Here is an 18060-nt window from a genome sequence, read left to right as displayed (position 1 = left end):
TCGCGTTTCTGGTGGCCATGATGTTCTGTCACCAGGCCCGTGTGGCAGCGTCTTCCTACCAGACTGGGCACAGCAACAAAATAACTCTGGCCACCAGAAACGTGAGTTTACTCCACCTCTCTGAGGCTCGCACCTCGCTCTGGCCAGATCTGGAATCTGATGCGCGGTAGATAATAAATAAACACCTAAATAAAACATAAGCTGTAGGTTCCCATCCCAGAGAGCTTACATTGGAAATGCAAATCCTCCTGGGTCTGAGGTAGAGTACTACATTGGGCACAACAATAGACAACGTTTGCCACCAGAAATGCGAGTTTACTCCTCCTTGGATACAGGAGTTAATGTAAGCTCTCTGAGGCGGGCACCAGTCACAGCTTTTCTTTGTTTTCCTGGACAGCACATGCACATGTAGTGCTAAAGTGTGTACTGTTCAGCTGCGGGTGCCCACCCAGCCAGCCCCTGCTTTGTTCATTTGGCTGTCTGTGCCTTCCCCAGAGAGCTTATCCTTTTACTTTACTTACCATTACTCGTCAAAATGGCCATGAATGAAAGAAATGTACCCACAAGTTGGGATGCCCAGCACCAATCTCACATGCAATGCCAGTTTGGCAAAAAATGGCAAATAGCTCAAAGCATAAGCTCTCTGGGGTGGGCACCTTCAGTAGACCAGTGTGCACTTTGGCACAGTGCATCTGATTTTGGCATCCTGTTCAGATTTAGGTACCTACCGCCACCCCCTCCAGAGAGCTTGCGCTTTGATTTTAATTGCCTTTCTCTGCCAAAGGGTCTTGGATGCAAGAATTTGGAGTGGGCCATCTAGCTGAGCAGAGGGTGAGGTCCCTGGGGTGGCCATCTACAGATAAAATCATTACGCCAACATTGGATGCAGAACTGGTGCCGGTGTTCTGTCCAATTTCAGGTGCCCTCTTCCGAGAGCACCAGAAATCAAACTTCTGGGACTGAAGTGGAGTAAACTCGCATTTACATAGGCAGCGTTATTCTAGTACTGGGTCCAGTCTGAGAGAAGCAGCCAGACACCGCCCCGCTGCACCCAGCAATTATATAATAACATGCCAGCTAGAAATGGGAGTTAAGTTTTACTCCTGCCCTGACGCAGGCATTCAGTTTCCAGCATTAAACTCTCTGCCCTGCAATGCGCCTCCCTGCATGGCTGAGGAATAGCTAATGCCCTCTTTTGCATGGGATTTGCATGCACCCGCACTAATCTTAGCCTGGGTTTTACCACGCATTTTTTTAGGGGTTAAAACTCGTTACGTACCAGAGTTAACCTATGCCAGAAAAATGCCTGCCAAAACAGGAGTAAAACCTGCACTAACGTTGGCCCTCCTTACTACACCGGCCCTGTAGTAAGGAGCAATCCCATTCTATATGGATTTTACGAAGAGTTATAGGTGGCTGACGCCAAGAAACCCAAAGATTTCATACTGTGTTTGGGTTTTTTCCCCAGATATGGGTAATTAGGAGCAATGTGGGTTACGATTTGTATGGCAGATGTGGAAAGGAGATTGGATGGGTTACTTTTCCTGAATTAAAAAAAACCCAAATATACGTAACGTTGCTTTGAAAACCCAGCACCTTTATTTACAAATGCGGACTAATACCTTAGAAAACCACAGACATGAAGGATGGAAGCCTAGGTTTTCTAATGCTTTGGATAGTTTTTATCTAGGAATCGAGAGTAAAATCACATTCTACATGCATAGGGTTGTGGAACGGATCAGGACCCCATTAAACGTCAGAATCTGATAACAGAGGCATGGCACACGGAGTTACAGGTTTCACTGGATCTCGTAGGCTGGGATGTTATATGGCAGGCGGATCATTTGGCGTCCATGTGTACAAGAAGGGTGGATCCAATGCTGCGTCTTCTTCACCATACTTATAGATATCTATACATCTTGTTAAACTCCATTCTCAGGAACAGCCTCACCGCTGCGTTGGAGGGGATGTGGTCGGGGTGAGGTCACACCTGCGTAGGTGGACATGGCCCAGTATGGGGGAGAATTTGAAATAGAAATCCAAAGGGTTGATTAAAAAGATATTTTCGCTTACCAGGATTCTGGAGGGGACCTTGGGGACGGGATGAATGGCAATGATAACGTTCTGATTGGACGCATGCAGCTGGACATACAAATGCGTTGTATTGGCGAAAGCCTCCATAATCATCGCACATTGGAGGAAACAGCTGTTTGAGATTGCATGGACTGAAAAGCTCCCGTATGTGCTTAGATATAAATATCGGCGGATTTGGAGCAAATGCTGAGGCTCTGCATACAATAGTGGATGCAGGGGGAAGGAGACAGGTTAGCGTGTTTATAGATTAACAGGTACGCGCGCGTGCGTCCATAAATACACATGTTGGCCATGCGGACAAAACCGTGCTCGATTTTATATCGTGCGTGCAAGCGCACACGTATCATTTTAAAATATCCCTACCGCGCACACGCGTGGAGCCTTTAAGCGTGTACTCACGAGAGAGAGAGAGAGAGACAATCTTACGCACTCTCTCTATCTCCCACCGTAAGAGGGGCACTTTCCGCTCAGGGTGGGGATCTACAGACCCTTGCACCCTAGGCAGACCATTGTAACACCCCCACCCCAAAACCCACCCTGAGCGGAAAGTGCCCCTCTTACGGTGGGAGATACAGAGGACGTCAGATTGTCTCCCTCTTTCTCTCTCCCTCCCGGTGTTCAGGATCTCTCTGGCCCAAAATCTCCGGACTTGCGCCTCATCAGGACCAGCAGTAAAGTTACCCTGTGTAACTTGGTGCTCGTTGCCCCCCCCCCTGCCTCGCCCCTTTTCCGCCTCCCTTATTCTCGACGCGTGTACTTCCCGCTGTCTTAAAAGTCACGCTGCTCGCTCGCGGCCCACCTCTGGGGCCGCTTCTGCGCGAGCAGCGCTATTAAAATCTACCTGTGAGGGCTTCGCTGTGTTACATATTATGAGGGTCCCATTTGTCGAGTTTGTATTGTACTGAGGGTGAGCTCAGTTGCAGGTATAGGTAATGTTTCCATGTGTCCCACGTGTTAAATTAAAAGTTAAAATAAAAAAACGTGGCAGGCCCGTCCGTCCAGTCTGAATTTTGTAAGCCATGAGAGGCCTGAGGCAGGGGTCAGCTCGCTGTCTCACAAGCCAAATAATGGAGCCAGCTTTTCAGAATGGATTTGATCCTTTCCTCTGCGCTCGGTGTCCCGCTCCCGTGTGGAAGTTTAAGTGTATTGTGAAGGCTTTCTAGATCGGGTATAGAGAGAGTCTCCAGTAACCCCGTGCACTGTTTGGATTCGGGTCTGTGGAGGAGTATTTGGTAATTTTCAGATCATATTAGTGCAGGGTGCAGTTTATTTCTCTCCCATCCTTAAACCTGCTGCACATTTTTTTTTTTTTTTTTTAACATCCTGCCTGAGCCTTTACTATGTTGCAGGTTTTCGCTTGCCAAGAAGAAGGGGGAAAAAAAACCCCAAACATTTCACAAGCCCGGGTGGAGCTGGCTGGCCCCAGACTCACCTTCTGGAGAGCACCTTCTGCTCACTGCACAAAACCCCCCCCCAAAAAACGGCTGCCCGTGGACTGCAGAGAGCGCACACGAAACCTCTGCCCGTGGCCATCAAAGCCCATCACCGCCCTAAGCCGGCAGCTCCTGCTCTTCCAGCTAATTGTCATTGGCAAAGCAATTAAAACGTGGAAGTGGTGAAAGTCCGTGTGTCATCACGGGGGAATAGCCCCAGGTAAGGCAGGGAGGCAGAAGAATTGATCTCCTCAGTAAGTGAATATGTGCACTGTCCTCTGGGTCTGGGGATGAATGCAGCGGAGCCTGCCGTAAGGGACTTCCCGGCCAGCTCGTACTGTATTTTATAATGTCTCGGTGTCAGCAATACAGAATGTACACTCAACTCCGTGCTGGATTTATTTCTTTTTGCTGGAACATTTTTTTTTTTTTATTAAAGAAACATGGCTTTTTTTTCCTCTCTTTTATGTTAAAACTTTCTCCAACGCTGATGATAAACAGAAAAGCCCAGTGGCTCCGGGAAGAGAAAACCCCCCTTGTTTAATTTTTCTGCTATAATAAGCACCTGAGAAAGGTTGGGGGGAGCAGGAAAGGACTCGCTGGAGCAAGTTTAGCTGAGCGGTGGTTCTGCCCTGTTCAGGGTTAAGAATCTGGATCCTGAGCAAGGAGGTGGTGCGGCACCAGGGGATCTGGCAGTAGCACTGTTGGGTGCCACAGACAGGTTCGGTATTTCAGGACCTCCACAATGAATTTGCACGAGATATATTTTGCACATAGTCGAGGCACTGCATGTAAATATAGCTCATGCATATTCACTGTGCATATCCTAACAACCAGACCTTTTTGTGGCACTTAAGGACAAGCGCTGCCTACCCATGAATGGGAACTGCAAAGCCTCCACACTGTGTGCATTTTTAATAGACTTAAGAGAAAAAAGGTTTGATGCAGCAGACGATTAATATGACTTAAGTGTTGCTAGGCTGACCATCACCTGAGCCTCATGCCAGCATCACCCTGATGCATGCAAAGCGTGGACACAGCACAGACTGCAAAAAAGTGGCCCTGCATTGGAGCCCCATGCAGGTGTTGCACTATGGGGTAGATTTTCAAAGGGTTACGCGCGTAACCCTTTAAAACCTACCCCTGTGCCCGCCGAGTCTATTTTGCATAGGCTTGGCGGCGCGCGCAAGCCCCGGGACGCACATATGTCTCTGAGCTTTGAAGAAGGGGCGGTCCCGGTCCCGAGTCCTCTAGCACAGCGGCTGTGCTTGGGGTTGGCGCACCAGTTATGCCTGCCAGAGGCAGGTGTAACTCCTGCAATAAAGGTAGGGGGAGATTTAGATAGGGCAGGGGGGTGGGTTAGATAGGGGAAGGTGGGCCTTCACACGAGAGGAGATGGGATTCTCGAATGTTGCGCCATTATTGGATTACCCAGAGTCCAAGGTCTCTTCCTCTTCCTCACTCTGGACATCTCCATATCCAAACAAAAAAGGTTGTCTCCACAGTTGCAAGAACTGCTCACGAAACAAACCAGGTTCCCGCAGGTGATGGCCCCGTGCACCCACCGGCCCCGGGGGCCCGATTCCGATATATTATTCGCTGCCATTCCCAGCACTTCTGGAGAGTCTGTCCGTCTCCCCAGGTAATTCCTCCGGACTATCTCTACTGACATCGGCTTGCTCCTTGACCTGCCTGCCTGCTGCCTGCCTTCTGACCTCAGCCTGCCTGTGACCTCATCTGACCTCCGGTACCTGACCTCTGCTTTGCTGACTACTCCTCGGACTGACCCCCAGACTTTGACCTCTGCCTGCTTGACCACATCTCTAGATTCTGGCTCTGTTCCTAGCCTTGTCATCACCTACGCTAAGTCTGGTCCTCGTTATTCCACCTGACCTCCAGTCTCGAACCTGACCCCGCTCCCCTTCTGTCTGTGGGCACGCCAGACTTCCCGCGAGGCCCACCTTCCAAGCAGCCCGGGTCCCTAAGGGCTCCTCCTGGGGGGACCTCAGGCTTCCAGTGGTGAAGCTCATCCTAGCCTCTGTCTCCTCCAGTGCTCCACCCCCTGGGGGCAGTTGCTTCCTGGTCCCTACCAGGGAGCAGTTCTCCACTGCTCCAGGACAAGGGTCCACTCCCGAGCACAACAGGTTCCACAGCTGACTGAGAAGATATTGTTTCAATTCATAGAAGCCTTGATGACTAACACTACCATTGACAAGTTTCAAACTTGTGTTAATTCAACCCCTTATTTATTTATTCATTTATTTAAAAATCTTGTTTCCCACTAAATCCAAAATGGTTTACATCAGAACATTCATAATAGAATATACGTTAAAAAACATAAAAAACATTAAAAACAGACATATTGCAAAAAACATAGATCACAAGGTAAGAGCAAGCTCAAGTTACTGACAATAACTAATAAAGATCAGCTTTGCTTCCATAATGACTAGCAAATCATAAGAAGTGGACAGCTTATTAAAGCTCTTTGGCTCCATTAGAATCTAACCCTTGACTTCACTTGCATAAGGAGATCAGGATTTATCACCTCTTGCTAAAGCTATTTCCTTTTGGAAAAAAAAAATGTCAATAAAGTCTAAAATAGTGCTGAAAAGGTTATAAATCAATTTAAAAGCTTCCGAAAGCAAACAACCCTTTAAATGCTTCTCTTACATAGAAATGTGGAAACGTGACAACAAAAAAAGATCATATGGCCCATCTAGTTTGCTCATTCGTCCAATTTATGTAACACTTACAATGACAATTGCCCATTATATGTACATATTTTTCTGTGTAATTAATAGTATAACAAACTATGATGCTGACTGAGGCCATTTTCAGTATACATAAGCTCATATACTTGGAAGGACAAGGACTTTTCTCAAGAAATCATAAAAAGATCATTGTATTTTGAGAGAGAGAGAGAGCGCAATGTTCTCTCAACCTAGCTTGATGTGATTTGTACAATGTTCTCGCTTCATGGACTCACACAACGATGAGATTTGTACAATGTTCTCTCAACCTAGCTTGATATAATTTGTACAATGTTCTCTCAACCTAGATTGATGGACTCCATCAAGCTAGGATGAGAGAATATTGTACAAATCTCATCGTTGCGTGAGTTTTCTCACTCTGAAGGACATCAAATCTTCACAATAGGGTACTGTTCATACGTCTCACTTTGAATGTCAAAGTGGCCCCTAACCCCTACACTACTACCTAAACCTCACCTCGAGTTACTTGGTGGGCCTCCTATAGTAGCATAAATAGCTAACTACCATACAACCCTTTTAGGTGCTCTCTCTCTCTCTCACACACTTTCACACAAATTTTTTAATTTGGTACATTTTCTATTTCTATATAGTTTATATATTGTTTTAAAGCAAACACTGTGACTTTTTTTTGCATAGATGGTTGTGGCTCTTTATGTAAAATTATGCAAATTTGCCACATAATTGTCAATAGAATTTTGAAAACATCTGCCACAGAATTTTGTAACTCTTGCAGCAGAATCTTGAAAACTCTACTGCAGGAAACTCTGGGGGTTCTGCAAATAAGTAAATATAAGTGTGACCTAGATCCCAAAAATGAGTCCCTTAACCTCTACTCAACTGATTAACAATCTCTACCATGTTAAGCAATAGTGATTCAAAAGGGAGTGCATGTCTTTAAGGCATGATGATATTTTTTTTCCTTCTCTTGAGTTATGTGGCTTTTAATTATATTAAACAAGGTTCTAGATCTCAATAACAGCAAAGCAAATTCCCTTTGCTAACAGACACATTGTGATGCACTATAAAACGCTGCCAAAAAATACATTCAAACTTTATAGCAAACCTGCCATATCATAACAGCACTAACACCCAAGACTCACACAACAACTACCTTAGTACAGGGCTCATGGCTCCGGTTAGCTAAAGACCTTTGCACAACAGGTGCCTCTTCCCACACACCAGACTGACCCTTTTGCCCACTTTCTAAACATATTTCACTGCTTAGTCTCTCACTGGATTTCTTTGCCAAACGTCCAATATGTCTTGTCAGCTAGATATTTCTCCTTATTAGCAAGTTAGTTTTCTGAGTTCCAACCCAATCATTTTTTTTTTTTGCTTAAATGAACAAAATCAGCACTCAACCCACTTTGGAGGACACTGTTTCCGGTTATGATGTTTGTATGTAGTTTGAAACAGAAAACCCCTCCTCCAGCCTTTTTCCTCATCCGCTCACTTCTCTGCAAATGCCATACCTGGGAACTTTTGAATTGTGATGAGCCTGAGATTTGGTGTGGGTTGAGGGAAGAGGTGTATACATCAAGAACATGAGAACTTGCCATACTGAGTCAGACCAAGGGTCCATCAAGCCCAGCATCCTGTTTCCAACAGTGGCCAATCCAGGCCATAAGAACCTGGCAAGTACCCAAACATTAAATAGATCCCATGCTACTAATGGGAGCTATTCCTTAAGTCAACTTGATTAATAGCAGTTTATGGACTATTCCAACAGGAACTTATCCAAACCTGTTTCAAACCCAGCCACACTAACTGTCCTAACCACATCCTTCAGCAACAAATTCCAGAGCTTAATTGTGCATTGATTGAAAAAGAATTTTCTCCAATTTGTATGCATGAACATTTCTATAGAGTTAAAAATAATATTTTCTCCTCACCCCCTTCGCCCTGCCAGTACTTTACCACAAAGCAACACAGGCAAAGAAAAGGAAAAAAAGCTGGCAGAGAATGGCACAAAAAGGCGCTTCCAATGTACCCAGCCCACCACGTTGCCCACTCCTTACATATACCCACATCTCATATCTTCCTAGACCTTCCCACACCCCAACACCCCCCCCCCAAAAAAAATGACAGGGGAAATAAATGATGCAGCTTCACCCTCTCCACACACACACATGGCCTCAACCACACCTCAGCAGCTACATCCTCCCCTTACACACAAGCCTGCTGTACATCTCCCCCCCTCCCAACATGTACCGTCCTGAACACACGCATCGACCCCACATCACTTACATGCACCCACTTACACCCTATATATGCCTACACCCCCCCGTGCACACATACAAACCCCCACTCCCTCACCTCCATCTCTGCTTTCAAACACACAGCCCTCGAAATAATATGTCCTACAAGCCACAAACGCAACTGCTCCCTCCCACACAACTCCTTATCCACTCAAAAAACCACCCGCACTACACACAGCCCTTATCTCCCCATGCACACAACCCCGTATGCCCCAATCACACTCTCCCACCACCCTTCCTCCCAATCCCTCCCACCCCCCCCCCCCCCCTTTTTACAAATCAATGCAGGAAAATATCCCCAAAGCCAGGCCTCATGCAGTTTTCTCCCAGAGAAAAGCAATAGGGATTTTTGCTTGAAGGCTCGTTTCTCTGAAGATACAGAGCGGATGTTTTCTGGTTTTGAAACTCGTCTGAGATGTAAATGTGTTCTAGCTTCATGCCAGATTTGGTACATTTCCTTTCCTTTTGGGCGAGTTCTTGGGCCCTACAGACGGACCTCGATCCCTTTTACACAACTCTTTCCAGCATTCCCTGTATTGGAGAGCATAAGCAGATAAAACAATAACCCCAAAGAGAAAAACCTTATACATGTAATTGTATCCTTCTTTTGTCACCCCCTTCGCTCCTTTGGAGCGAAAACGAGAAAACGTTCCAAACCTCCCCTGCAATTGCAAATCAGGCCTTTTGTGCATGGTTTCAGAAGAATGCCTCTCTTCCCAGGGATTTCAATTTCTGCACCCGCAGGAAGGTAAAAAAACAATGATCCATGGAAATGTGCAAAGACCATGGTGGTACTTTCACGTTCAAGAACTGAGGTGGGCAGAGCTCTGAAAAGCTGCTCACAGACGTTTTCATTTAATTCAATTGAAAAGGTATCAGCTACGGTGTTTTTGTTTTGAGGAGGGTTAGACCTGGGAGTTTTCTCCTCCTCCTCCTTCTTATATGGGCTTCCAGATCAATTAGAATAAATCTTTAATAAACAACAGTGCCATGAGCTTGTATTTGCAACTGGGCAGGGATTTTTTCTCTCCCTATTTTGTATAGGGGACTGGGACTGTCTCCCCTGGGGGCTGTGAGTGCTGCCTCTGCACCATCCCCAGCACTGGCTGGCCCGTGCAGCAGAAGACCTGTCCTGGGAATCAGACCCAAGTCATGTTGATCTTTTAGTTTAATCCTACACAGTAGCCACCCGGCTAATAATTATTCATGGATCTTTCACACAGGACCTTGTCCAAACCCCCTTTGCCAAATATCTTGACCACATTCTCTGATAACAAGTTCCACAGCTTGACTGTGTGTTGAGTGAATAAAAGTAACTCTCTGATTCGTTTTAAATCCCCCCTAGTCCTAGTATTATTTGAAAGGGAAAATAATCATTTTCCATTTACCTGTTCCACCTCACTTTTGAGTTTATATAAACCTCTATCTTATCCCCTTTCTTTCTTCTCTAAGCTGAAAAGCCCTAAGCTGTTTAGCCTTTTTTACGTAAGGGAGCCGTTCCTTGAGGCATTGCTAACCGTGTTGTGCCTCTCTCGAGAAGATCTGAAGAATTTTACTTCCAACGCTCTCGGTCTCCGTGCATGATGAACCTTGAGGTTCTCTGAAGGAGGCGGCAGGGGTGAGATCTTTCTGGCTTTGATAGACAATTCCACGCAGTTTGTTGAAGAGAGAGGAGTTTAAGATAAGTTACAGATCTGGGGCCGTAGCTGCCCACTCTCTCCCGCTGGTCATTAAATTGTTAATTGCCAAGTTACTGACACAGCTAGAGGCGGTTTCCAAGAAATCAGATTTTCATTGCCTTTATCCAAAGTAATTACAGAGAGCGCCATTACTGGACTTTTGGCACCAAATGAAGCTCAGATGGTTGTAAATCTTCATTAATAAAAGCCCCAATCCCCTGAATCTGAGATGTTCTTTTAGTTAAAATATGTCAGAAAAGGAGCACCAGGGTGGAACTGTGGGCTGTGGTGGTGTGGAATCCCCTTCTCTTTCCAGAATACGACTGGATCAGTCTGAAAAAACTGAAGCCAACCAGCAGCAGCAGCCCGGCGGACGTTGGTTAGGCCCCCTCTGCACATAGGTTTAACTTTTCTCAGCCTGATCCTTGGGACCTGCATGAACCATCTAGTTTGCAGAATACCTAGCAAATGCATACAGGTATTCATTGTGGATATTCTGAAAAACAGTACTCCTCCTGAGAAGGAAGAAGAAGACTGAAGATATGGAGGTGGGAGGAGAGAGAGAAGAAGCTAAACAAAAGAGGAGGAGTGTGAGAGAGAGAGAGAGAGAGAGAGACAGAAATGCAAGGGCAGGAGGAGATGGGAGAGGAACCTTGAGGGAGGTAATCCTTGCTCTGCCCCTGAGCGCCATGAATTAAATTCAATCAAATTTCTTTTTCTGTGTATGGCCAGATTGGAAAAACCGGACAGTTTTACATAAAAAGCAGACAGTTCCTGAAGATCAGGTTGAAAACCATTGCCGTGGGTGACATTATCAAACAGAAGCATTGATTTATAAAGAGCCGGCCTGCTCTTAGGCCGAGAGACGTCAGTAGCTGACACTCCCGAGCATTGGATCTTTTGCATTGATTTAAGCCCAAGCTATTTTTAGCTGCTGCCCAGTGAATACCTGGCTTTCTAGACAAAGGAGCGAAGATAGAGTGACGCTCCGGAGATTGTGCGGCTGCACCGATGCACAGATTAGATGAGGCTGGAGAGACTGTTCTGTGTGGGACTCATGAACGGAAAGGGACTGTGGGCTCAGCTATGCTGGAGTTCAGAGTTCAGACCGGGCCACGTTAAAGCACGACTTCAGCTCTCAGATTAAATGGTGTTTGTGTTTTATTCCCAGTGGGCTCCAATGCACAAAATGCTGAAACTGGAGAAATATTTTTTTTATCCTTAAAACAATCTTTCCTTTTAAGATAACCTTTCCAACTATGTAAGACACCTGAGGCTTAACATTGCTAGCAATTTTAGTGAATTATAGAGAAAAGGGACACACACAAAACCTAAGAAGGAATAAAACGATGGCTCACAAGCACTTTAATGTGATCTCTTAAGGCTGTGACTATCTATTATCAATCTATAATCTTATTATTTATCAATAGTGGAAAAGTCTGTCAAAAATGACAGGGGAAAACACAAAACAGCATCTTTCCGGGCACCATCACTCCTCTGACAGCAGACTTACAGCATGAGTCGCATATCCAGCATAGCTCTCTGCTTCAACGGCAGGGGAGAAAGTCTGATACTCCACCCATATCCAGCATAGCTCTCTGCTTCAATGGCAGGGGGAATGAAGAAAAGTGGATCTATATACAGACAACAACCAACAAGGACTGAATTACATAGTCTGGGTAAACAAATAAGCATGGGTGTAGCTTGCTTATTGCGGTGGTTACTACCCCTAACTAATTAAGCTAGATATTTCACTTAGAATTAGATGCAGCTCCAACACTGCTCTCTACATTAATGGTGGGGGTGGAAGGGAAATAGAACCAAAAGGTTACTAAGAGCCAAGAGTAACAGATAAATATGAGAAAAAAAAAGTGCAAAACTTGCTGGGCAGACTGGATGGGCCGTTTTGGTCTTCTTCTGCCGTCGTTTCTATGTATAACACTATCTGTACTTTCCCACTGTGCTGCACCGGACACACTGGGGCCAATACTGAAACTCTATTTATCCGGATGCTGAATATCCGGCTATGTTCAGCAGCAGTTGCCACTTAGCCAGACAAGTTACATATCCAGCTAAGTAAATAACCAGATAGTCAATGGGCAGATCGGGGCGGCACTACATATCCAGTTAATTTTACCCAATAAGTGCCGATATTCAGACTTATCCAATTAAGTTAATTGAATAATTCGGATAAGGTAGGCCTGCTGTGTATCTTAGCAGGATATAACTTATCCGAACTAGTAGAGACTTATACGTGGATCTCCAGCAGCGTAGCTGTGCTGCTGAATATTCCGTTTATATTAACCGGATATCCAGTTAAATTAAATAAGCAATTAAGCTTGAGTATTGGGTACACCATGTGTATTTCTCAGCGCAGGTGGAACATCATGTGTACTTTTCTCCCTGGTAAATGCATAAAACATCAACATCATTTTCATTGGATTTCTTCTTTAATTAACAATCCTAAGGGGACTGGTTTGGGTGGGATACGGACAGGACAACCTAAGCAAACAAAATCAATCACCACATGTCCCAGAAGTTAATGGGCAAGTATGACTTTTTTTTTTTTGAGAATGACACCGCCCCTGTCCAACTAGTGCACCTAACCAATTACATATATAAAGGATGATTTACGTAATAGCTGAATTTGAAATATTTATCCATTGCCTACCTTTCTGTTTCTTTCCTTTTCAGAAGACTGCTTGTTTGCCTTAGCTAAAGCCTTTGGAAGGCCAGAGGTGGCCACGCGCTATAGGCGATGACCATGAACACGGAGTACAGCACGGATTATGACCTGTTGCTGTCCCCCACCCTGCTGGACCGTCCGGCAAACAGCATGGGGATGGACTCCGAGCAGAAGACGGTCTTCGCCATGGTGGTATTCCTGCTGGTGTTCCTGGTGATACTGATGGTGCGCTGCTTCCGCATACTCCTGGACCCCTACAGCCGGATGCCAGCCTCCTCCTGGACTGATCACAAGGAAGGACTGGAGAGGGGACAATTCGACTATGCCTTAGTGTAAACTCTGACAACAAAAAAGAAAGGGGAAGAGATTGCACAGCTGCCTCTTGACCAGCTTGGCTGCAGATATGAGAAAGCCGTTGTCTAGGGTCTGTTTGGTAGTCGCAAATGGTGTGAGGCTTGTCGGTTCTGAGGACGTTCCAGGTCTACTGGAATAAAGGCTTGGCCAGCTTTCAAGAGCTGCCTTGAAGGACACGTTTGAGACGCAGGTTGAAGGGGCGGGGAGAAGCTAGAGGAACATTTCTTAAAGCCCTGGCTACGGAGCTGACAAAGCTGTTGAGTCATCTTTACCTTAAATGCTGGAACCTCTTGACCAAAGACTGGGCATTAAGCTTCCGTACCTAAATCCAGTTTTTTCTAGACTGGCTTACTTGGGGAGTGAAGGAGGAGGACTCTCTATATTTTTAAGTCAGACCTACGTTTCTGTACTCCCGCTCCTTTTAATGGCTCTCAGAAATAGCGCCGGAGGAGGGGGTGATTGTGAGTTGCTGACCAAAGTGTTACTTAGACGCTCCCTAACTTGAAGGAGCAAAGGCACATGCTTGCTGTGCCCGTACCAACTCCTCTCCCACGCCTACAGCTGCTTGTGGTCCCTTTTTTCGGATCTCTCAGGTTTCTCGTTCTTTGTGCCGTCTTTCTCTGGCTGTCAGATGATTAGTCCGGGGGGGGGGGGGGGGGGGCTAGGGTTGCTGGAGGACTGCACATCACCCAGCACAGACTGAGCAAGTCCAGATTTAAAATATCCCCTCCCCTCCCCGACTGCATGCCATAGATTTGTAATCTCTGCTTTCCTTCAGAGCTAACACCTTCAGTACAGTAGGGTAAAACCAGGACCTGCTCCAGCTGTGCTGGGTAACAAGTACTCGTATGGGGGCTGATATTATGCTCCGGAGCACCTAATTAGGGGCTAGTTAGTTGGGTATGTTCAGCAACGCCGCTGAATATACCCAGATTTAAAGTCAGCCAGATAAGTATATCCTGCTAACTTTAGGACAGCCCTGCGGCGTGACCAGAGTTAGCGGCATAACTTATGCGGCCAACTCCGCTCCTTCCGGAAATGCCTCCGGCCCACAACCCAATTTACGTGGCCCGCATTCAGCGAAGAATATCGCCGCTTTGCCATTTAGGCGGAACACGTTTCGGTTATCCATCTAAATGGCTTTTGCATATCGAACTCCTGGTAGCCAACCGATTGCTGTGAAACCTCAGAAAGAGAATCTGCCTTTTCTGTAACCATAAGACAGTTTTTTTCTTAAGGTATTGTTAAAAAAAAAATATCTGTTTCTAGTGTGTGATGTGAATGTTGCTCAGATGTCTGTTTAGAAAGAGTTTTATATGCACTCAATCCCCAAGTGCTTTATTCATTAGGTAGTAGACAAGACATTAGATACGTAACAGAAATGGGTTAGAGTATGGGACTGGATGCTGATTCTTACTTTGCAGTATTGGACATCATGAGAGCCAAAATCTGAAGTCTGAGGCTGATTTTCAAAGGAAGCTGAGCACCTTAACCAGGCGCTTCAGTTTTAGGGAACTAATGTTTGGCAAAATTTCAGCTAAAATTAAGCATGAAAATGTGTCTAACTTAGGTTCCTAAAACGGAGACACCTAATGTCAGGCCTGCTGTTTATTTGCTTACATTAGGAGCCTAGAACTAGAAATTGATGCTGAGCAGCCGGGCCCTATCCACATTTTATGCATCTAAATTTAGGTGTCTAATGAAAATATGTCCTACATGTAAGTACTCAGCCCTAGTTAGTTTTCAAAGGGGCAAAATTAGGTGCCTAACTCTCAAAATTGGGAACCTAAACCCTGTGAAAACTGACCTCTTAATGGAACTCTTTTTTCGAGAACTGGAGACCGAATCAGCTTTTACTTGCCACCTCTGGCCAGTAGCAGCTTGACTAGAGTAGGAGGCAAAGCATATTAAGCTCACTGGGTATCTGGTGTTCTGGGTATCAGAAACATATCTAAGCCATGGATGTGTCTGTTGAGTTGGATCATGGGCAGAATGAAGTTGGCACCTCGGCTTACAAGTTTCAGACTTATGCCGCATCAACGCCTTTACACAGCTGTTAAATTTCTCCATATTGGACACACAGTAACTCACTTAATAATATCCTTTCCTTGAATCCTGCTACACCAGTCCAGACACAGGGCTTTACTTTCCCGAACAGCAGATGGCGAGAGGACACACCTCGTCGGTTGTTACCATGATGCAATTCCAGCAAAAGCCAATAGTCCTATGTCAAAGTCATGAAACATAACCTGCAAATAACAGGAAATAAGACATCTAAAAAGGATCCACCCGCAAGAAAATACCATCCCAAACCTTTTGGGTTAATGAGGAGTAACAGGACAGAGTAAGAAAGAAGAATAATTCCATCTTGTCCTGCTTCAGTAGTGCAGTCCTTGACGAGTGGATTGATTCCCCGTACCAGCAGATGGAAGATGACAATACTGATTCTTCCTGTGTGACATCACAGCCACTGCTTAGGGGTGGGGCTAAGCAGCAGGAAGCCAGTATCGTCTGCCTCCAGCAGATGGTAGCACTGAGTGGTGCAGCACTTCCACACTGGATTCTGGATCAGACCCTGGGCCAGGTCTCTGGCTGCGGGCAGAAGTGCGAGCCCAAGTCCGTGAAGGGGCTTTGGTTGAGCTTGGCTGGGGGAGCAGCAAAAAAAAAAAAAAAGTTTCTTTTTAATTCTTTCCCTAAGAGGAAAGCCGCGCGCATGTTATAAAATCCAGGGTCGGCGCAAGCAAGGGGGTGCACAATTGTGCAACTTGCGCACGCCGAGCCACACAGCCTTCCTCCGTTCCCTCCGAGGCTGCTCCGAAATTGGAGCAGCCTCGGAGGGAACTTTCCTTCTGCCTCCCCCTTACCTTTAACTTAGAAGTTGCGCCTGTCTCCGGGCAGGATTAGGTTGCGCGTGCAGGCCGATGGGCGGCCCGCGATCCCGGGCACAGTGGCAAATGGCCGCTGTGCCTAGAGGCTCCAGCCCCGCCCCCGGACTGCCCCTGCCTACGCCCTGCCCCCTTTTCCAAGCCCCGGGACATACACGTGTCCCGGGGCTTGCGCGCATCGCCGGGCCTATGCAAAATGGGCTCAGCGCACGCAGGAGCGTAACCCTTTGAAAATCCACCCCAAGTGATTTATTTTCTTCTAAAAAGCCTCCTGGCTGAGTTTTCACTCTGTGGGGTCCAATCTGTTTCTGCTGAGAAAAACTGGCCTAAACATTGACCAGTCCCACAGTGTGAGATGATGAGATTTGTAGCAGTAGATTCTTTTGTGCCCACCTAAATTGGGCACCTGCCTCCCTGACCAGCCATTGGCTTCTGGTGCCTTTCTGTTTGTTGACGCAAGTCATTACTGTGGCGTTGTCAGAAAGGGCTCGGATTTCTTTATCATTCGCCACTGGCAGGAAGTGAAGCAGTGCTGACCTAATAGCTCTGGTATCCAGCCTATTGATGGACCATGAGGCCTCTTCTGGACTCCAGAGTCCCTGAGCTCTTTGATCCTGGCAGTGGCACCCCAACTTATCAGGATTGCCTTTGTTAGAAATACCCAGGAAGGACGTTCAAACCTCATTCTCTTCTGATCGTTTAATGGAGTCAACCACTACAAAAGTCTCCACTGACTGACTTTGTAGTCTTGTATGTAAGGGAACCATCGAGAAAGCAAAGAAAAGTGCAGAGGATACATGTGCGCTTTCACACATGGCATGAGATCCAATGTGGTCACCTTGCTCCCTAATAGTTGCAGGTAATCCCAAGCTCTGAGTACTGTGTGCAGAGAAATTTCTGCATCTAGCTGATTTTGGATATTCTTTCCCAAATCAGAATAACCTGATTTGTATCGAAAAGAGCTCCTAATTATTCCAGAGACTGAGAAAGCTGTAACTTGCTCTTGGTAAAGCTGATTATCCACTTTTACCAAGATTATCAAGCTTTCTAAAACTTCTACTATTCATTGGAAATCATGAGGCTTTCCTGGTGGGATTTGGCTCTGATTAACCAATTATTCAAATAAGGATGCTCCAAAATCTCCTCCTTTCTCAAGAAAGATGCCAAGACTACCATTACCTTGGTGAATGTTCTTGGAGCTGTGGCAAGACCAAAAAAAGTGCTCTGAACTGAACTTGCTTCTTCAAACCGTAAAAATGGAGAAATCTTTGATAGTCTTCCCAAATGGGAGACCTTCCACTTCCAAGAGATCGAAAGAGCAGAGAAACTCTCCCTTCTATACTGCCACCAGAAATCGAGAATGGGTCTGAAGGATCTGTCCTTTGGAAGCACGACGTAAACGGAATATCGATAGTGACTTTGGGCTTTGAATGCAACAGGAGCCACTGCTTGAAAGAGTTAACTGCTACCTTTCTGACAAGCAACACACATAGGGAAACTATAAAAGCGGCGGAAATTTGAGTAGTAAATTCTATAGCACATCCATTTTTTGAATCGTATTTAAAACCCACTGATCAGAAGTTACGGGTGAGAGGACCCACTGAATTTCATTGGGAAGAATGAGAGATCCCTATGGAACCAGATGACTTTCCTCTGTTTTTTCTGGCTCCCACAAAGGACTGATTTCTTCCTTTTAAATTTTCATGATTGGGAAGCTGACTGTGGCCTTTGTTAGCCCTATAGTGTGGTTGAACCATATCCTCTGGCAGCCTTTATGGTTTAACTTCACCAGGCTTCTCAAGCAGATAATCTAGATCATCACTAAGCAATAATTTTCCTTTAAAGGGAAGTTTACTTAGACGAGCTTTGGCTGAACCATCAGCTGACCAATATCGAAGCC

At 45.8% G+C, this 18060-nt stretch overlaps 1 protein-coding gene across 1 annotated transcript; it reads left to right on the top strand.

The window, feature by feature from the left end:
* Window positions 1-12935: 12935 nt before the first annotated feature.
* CTXN1 (cortexin 1) lies at window positions 12936-13939 on the top strand. The gene has a single exon (XM_029585996.1). The coding sequence runs from the start codon at window positions 12994-12996 to the stop codon at window positions 13255-13257; it is 264 nt and encodes an 87-aa protein (XP_029441856.1). The 5' UTR covers window positions 12936-12993; the 3' UTR covers window positions 13258-13939.
* The last annotated feature ends 4121 nt before the right edge of the window (window positions 13940-18060 follow it).

This window comes from Rhinatrema bivittatum, unplaced genomic scaffold, assembly GCF_901001135.1.
Source record: "Rhinatrema bivittatum unplaced genomic scaffold, aRhiBiv1.1, whole genome shotgun sequence".
Taxonomy (NCBI): Eukaryota; Metazoa; Chordata; class Amphibia; order Gymnophiona; family Rhinatrematidae; genus Rhinatrema; species Rhinatrema bivittatum.
This window is presented reverse-complemented; position numbering and strand designations above follow the sequence as displayed.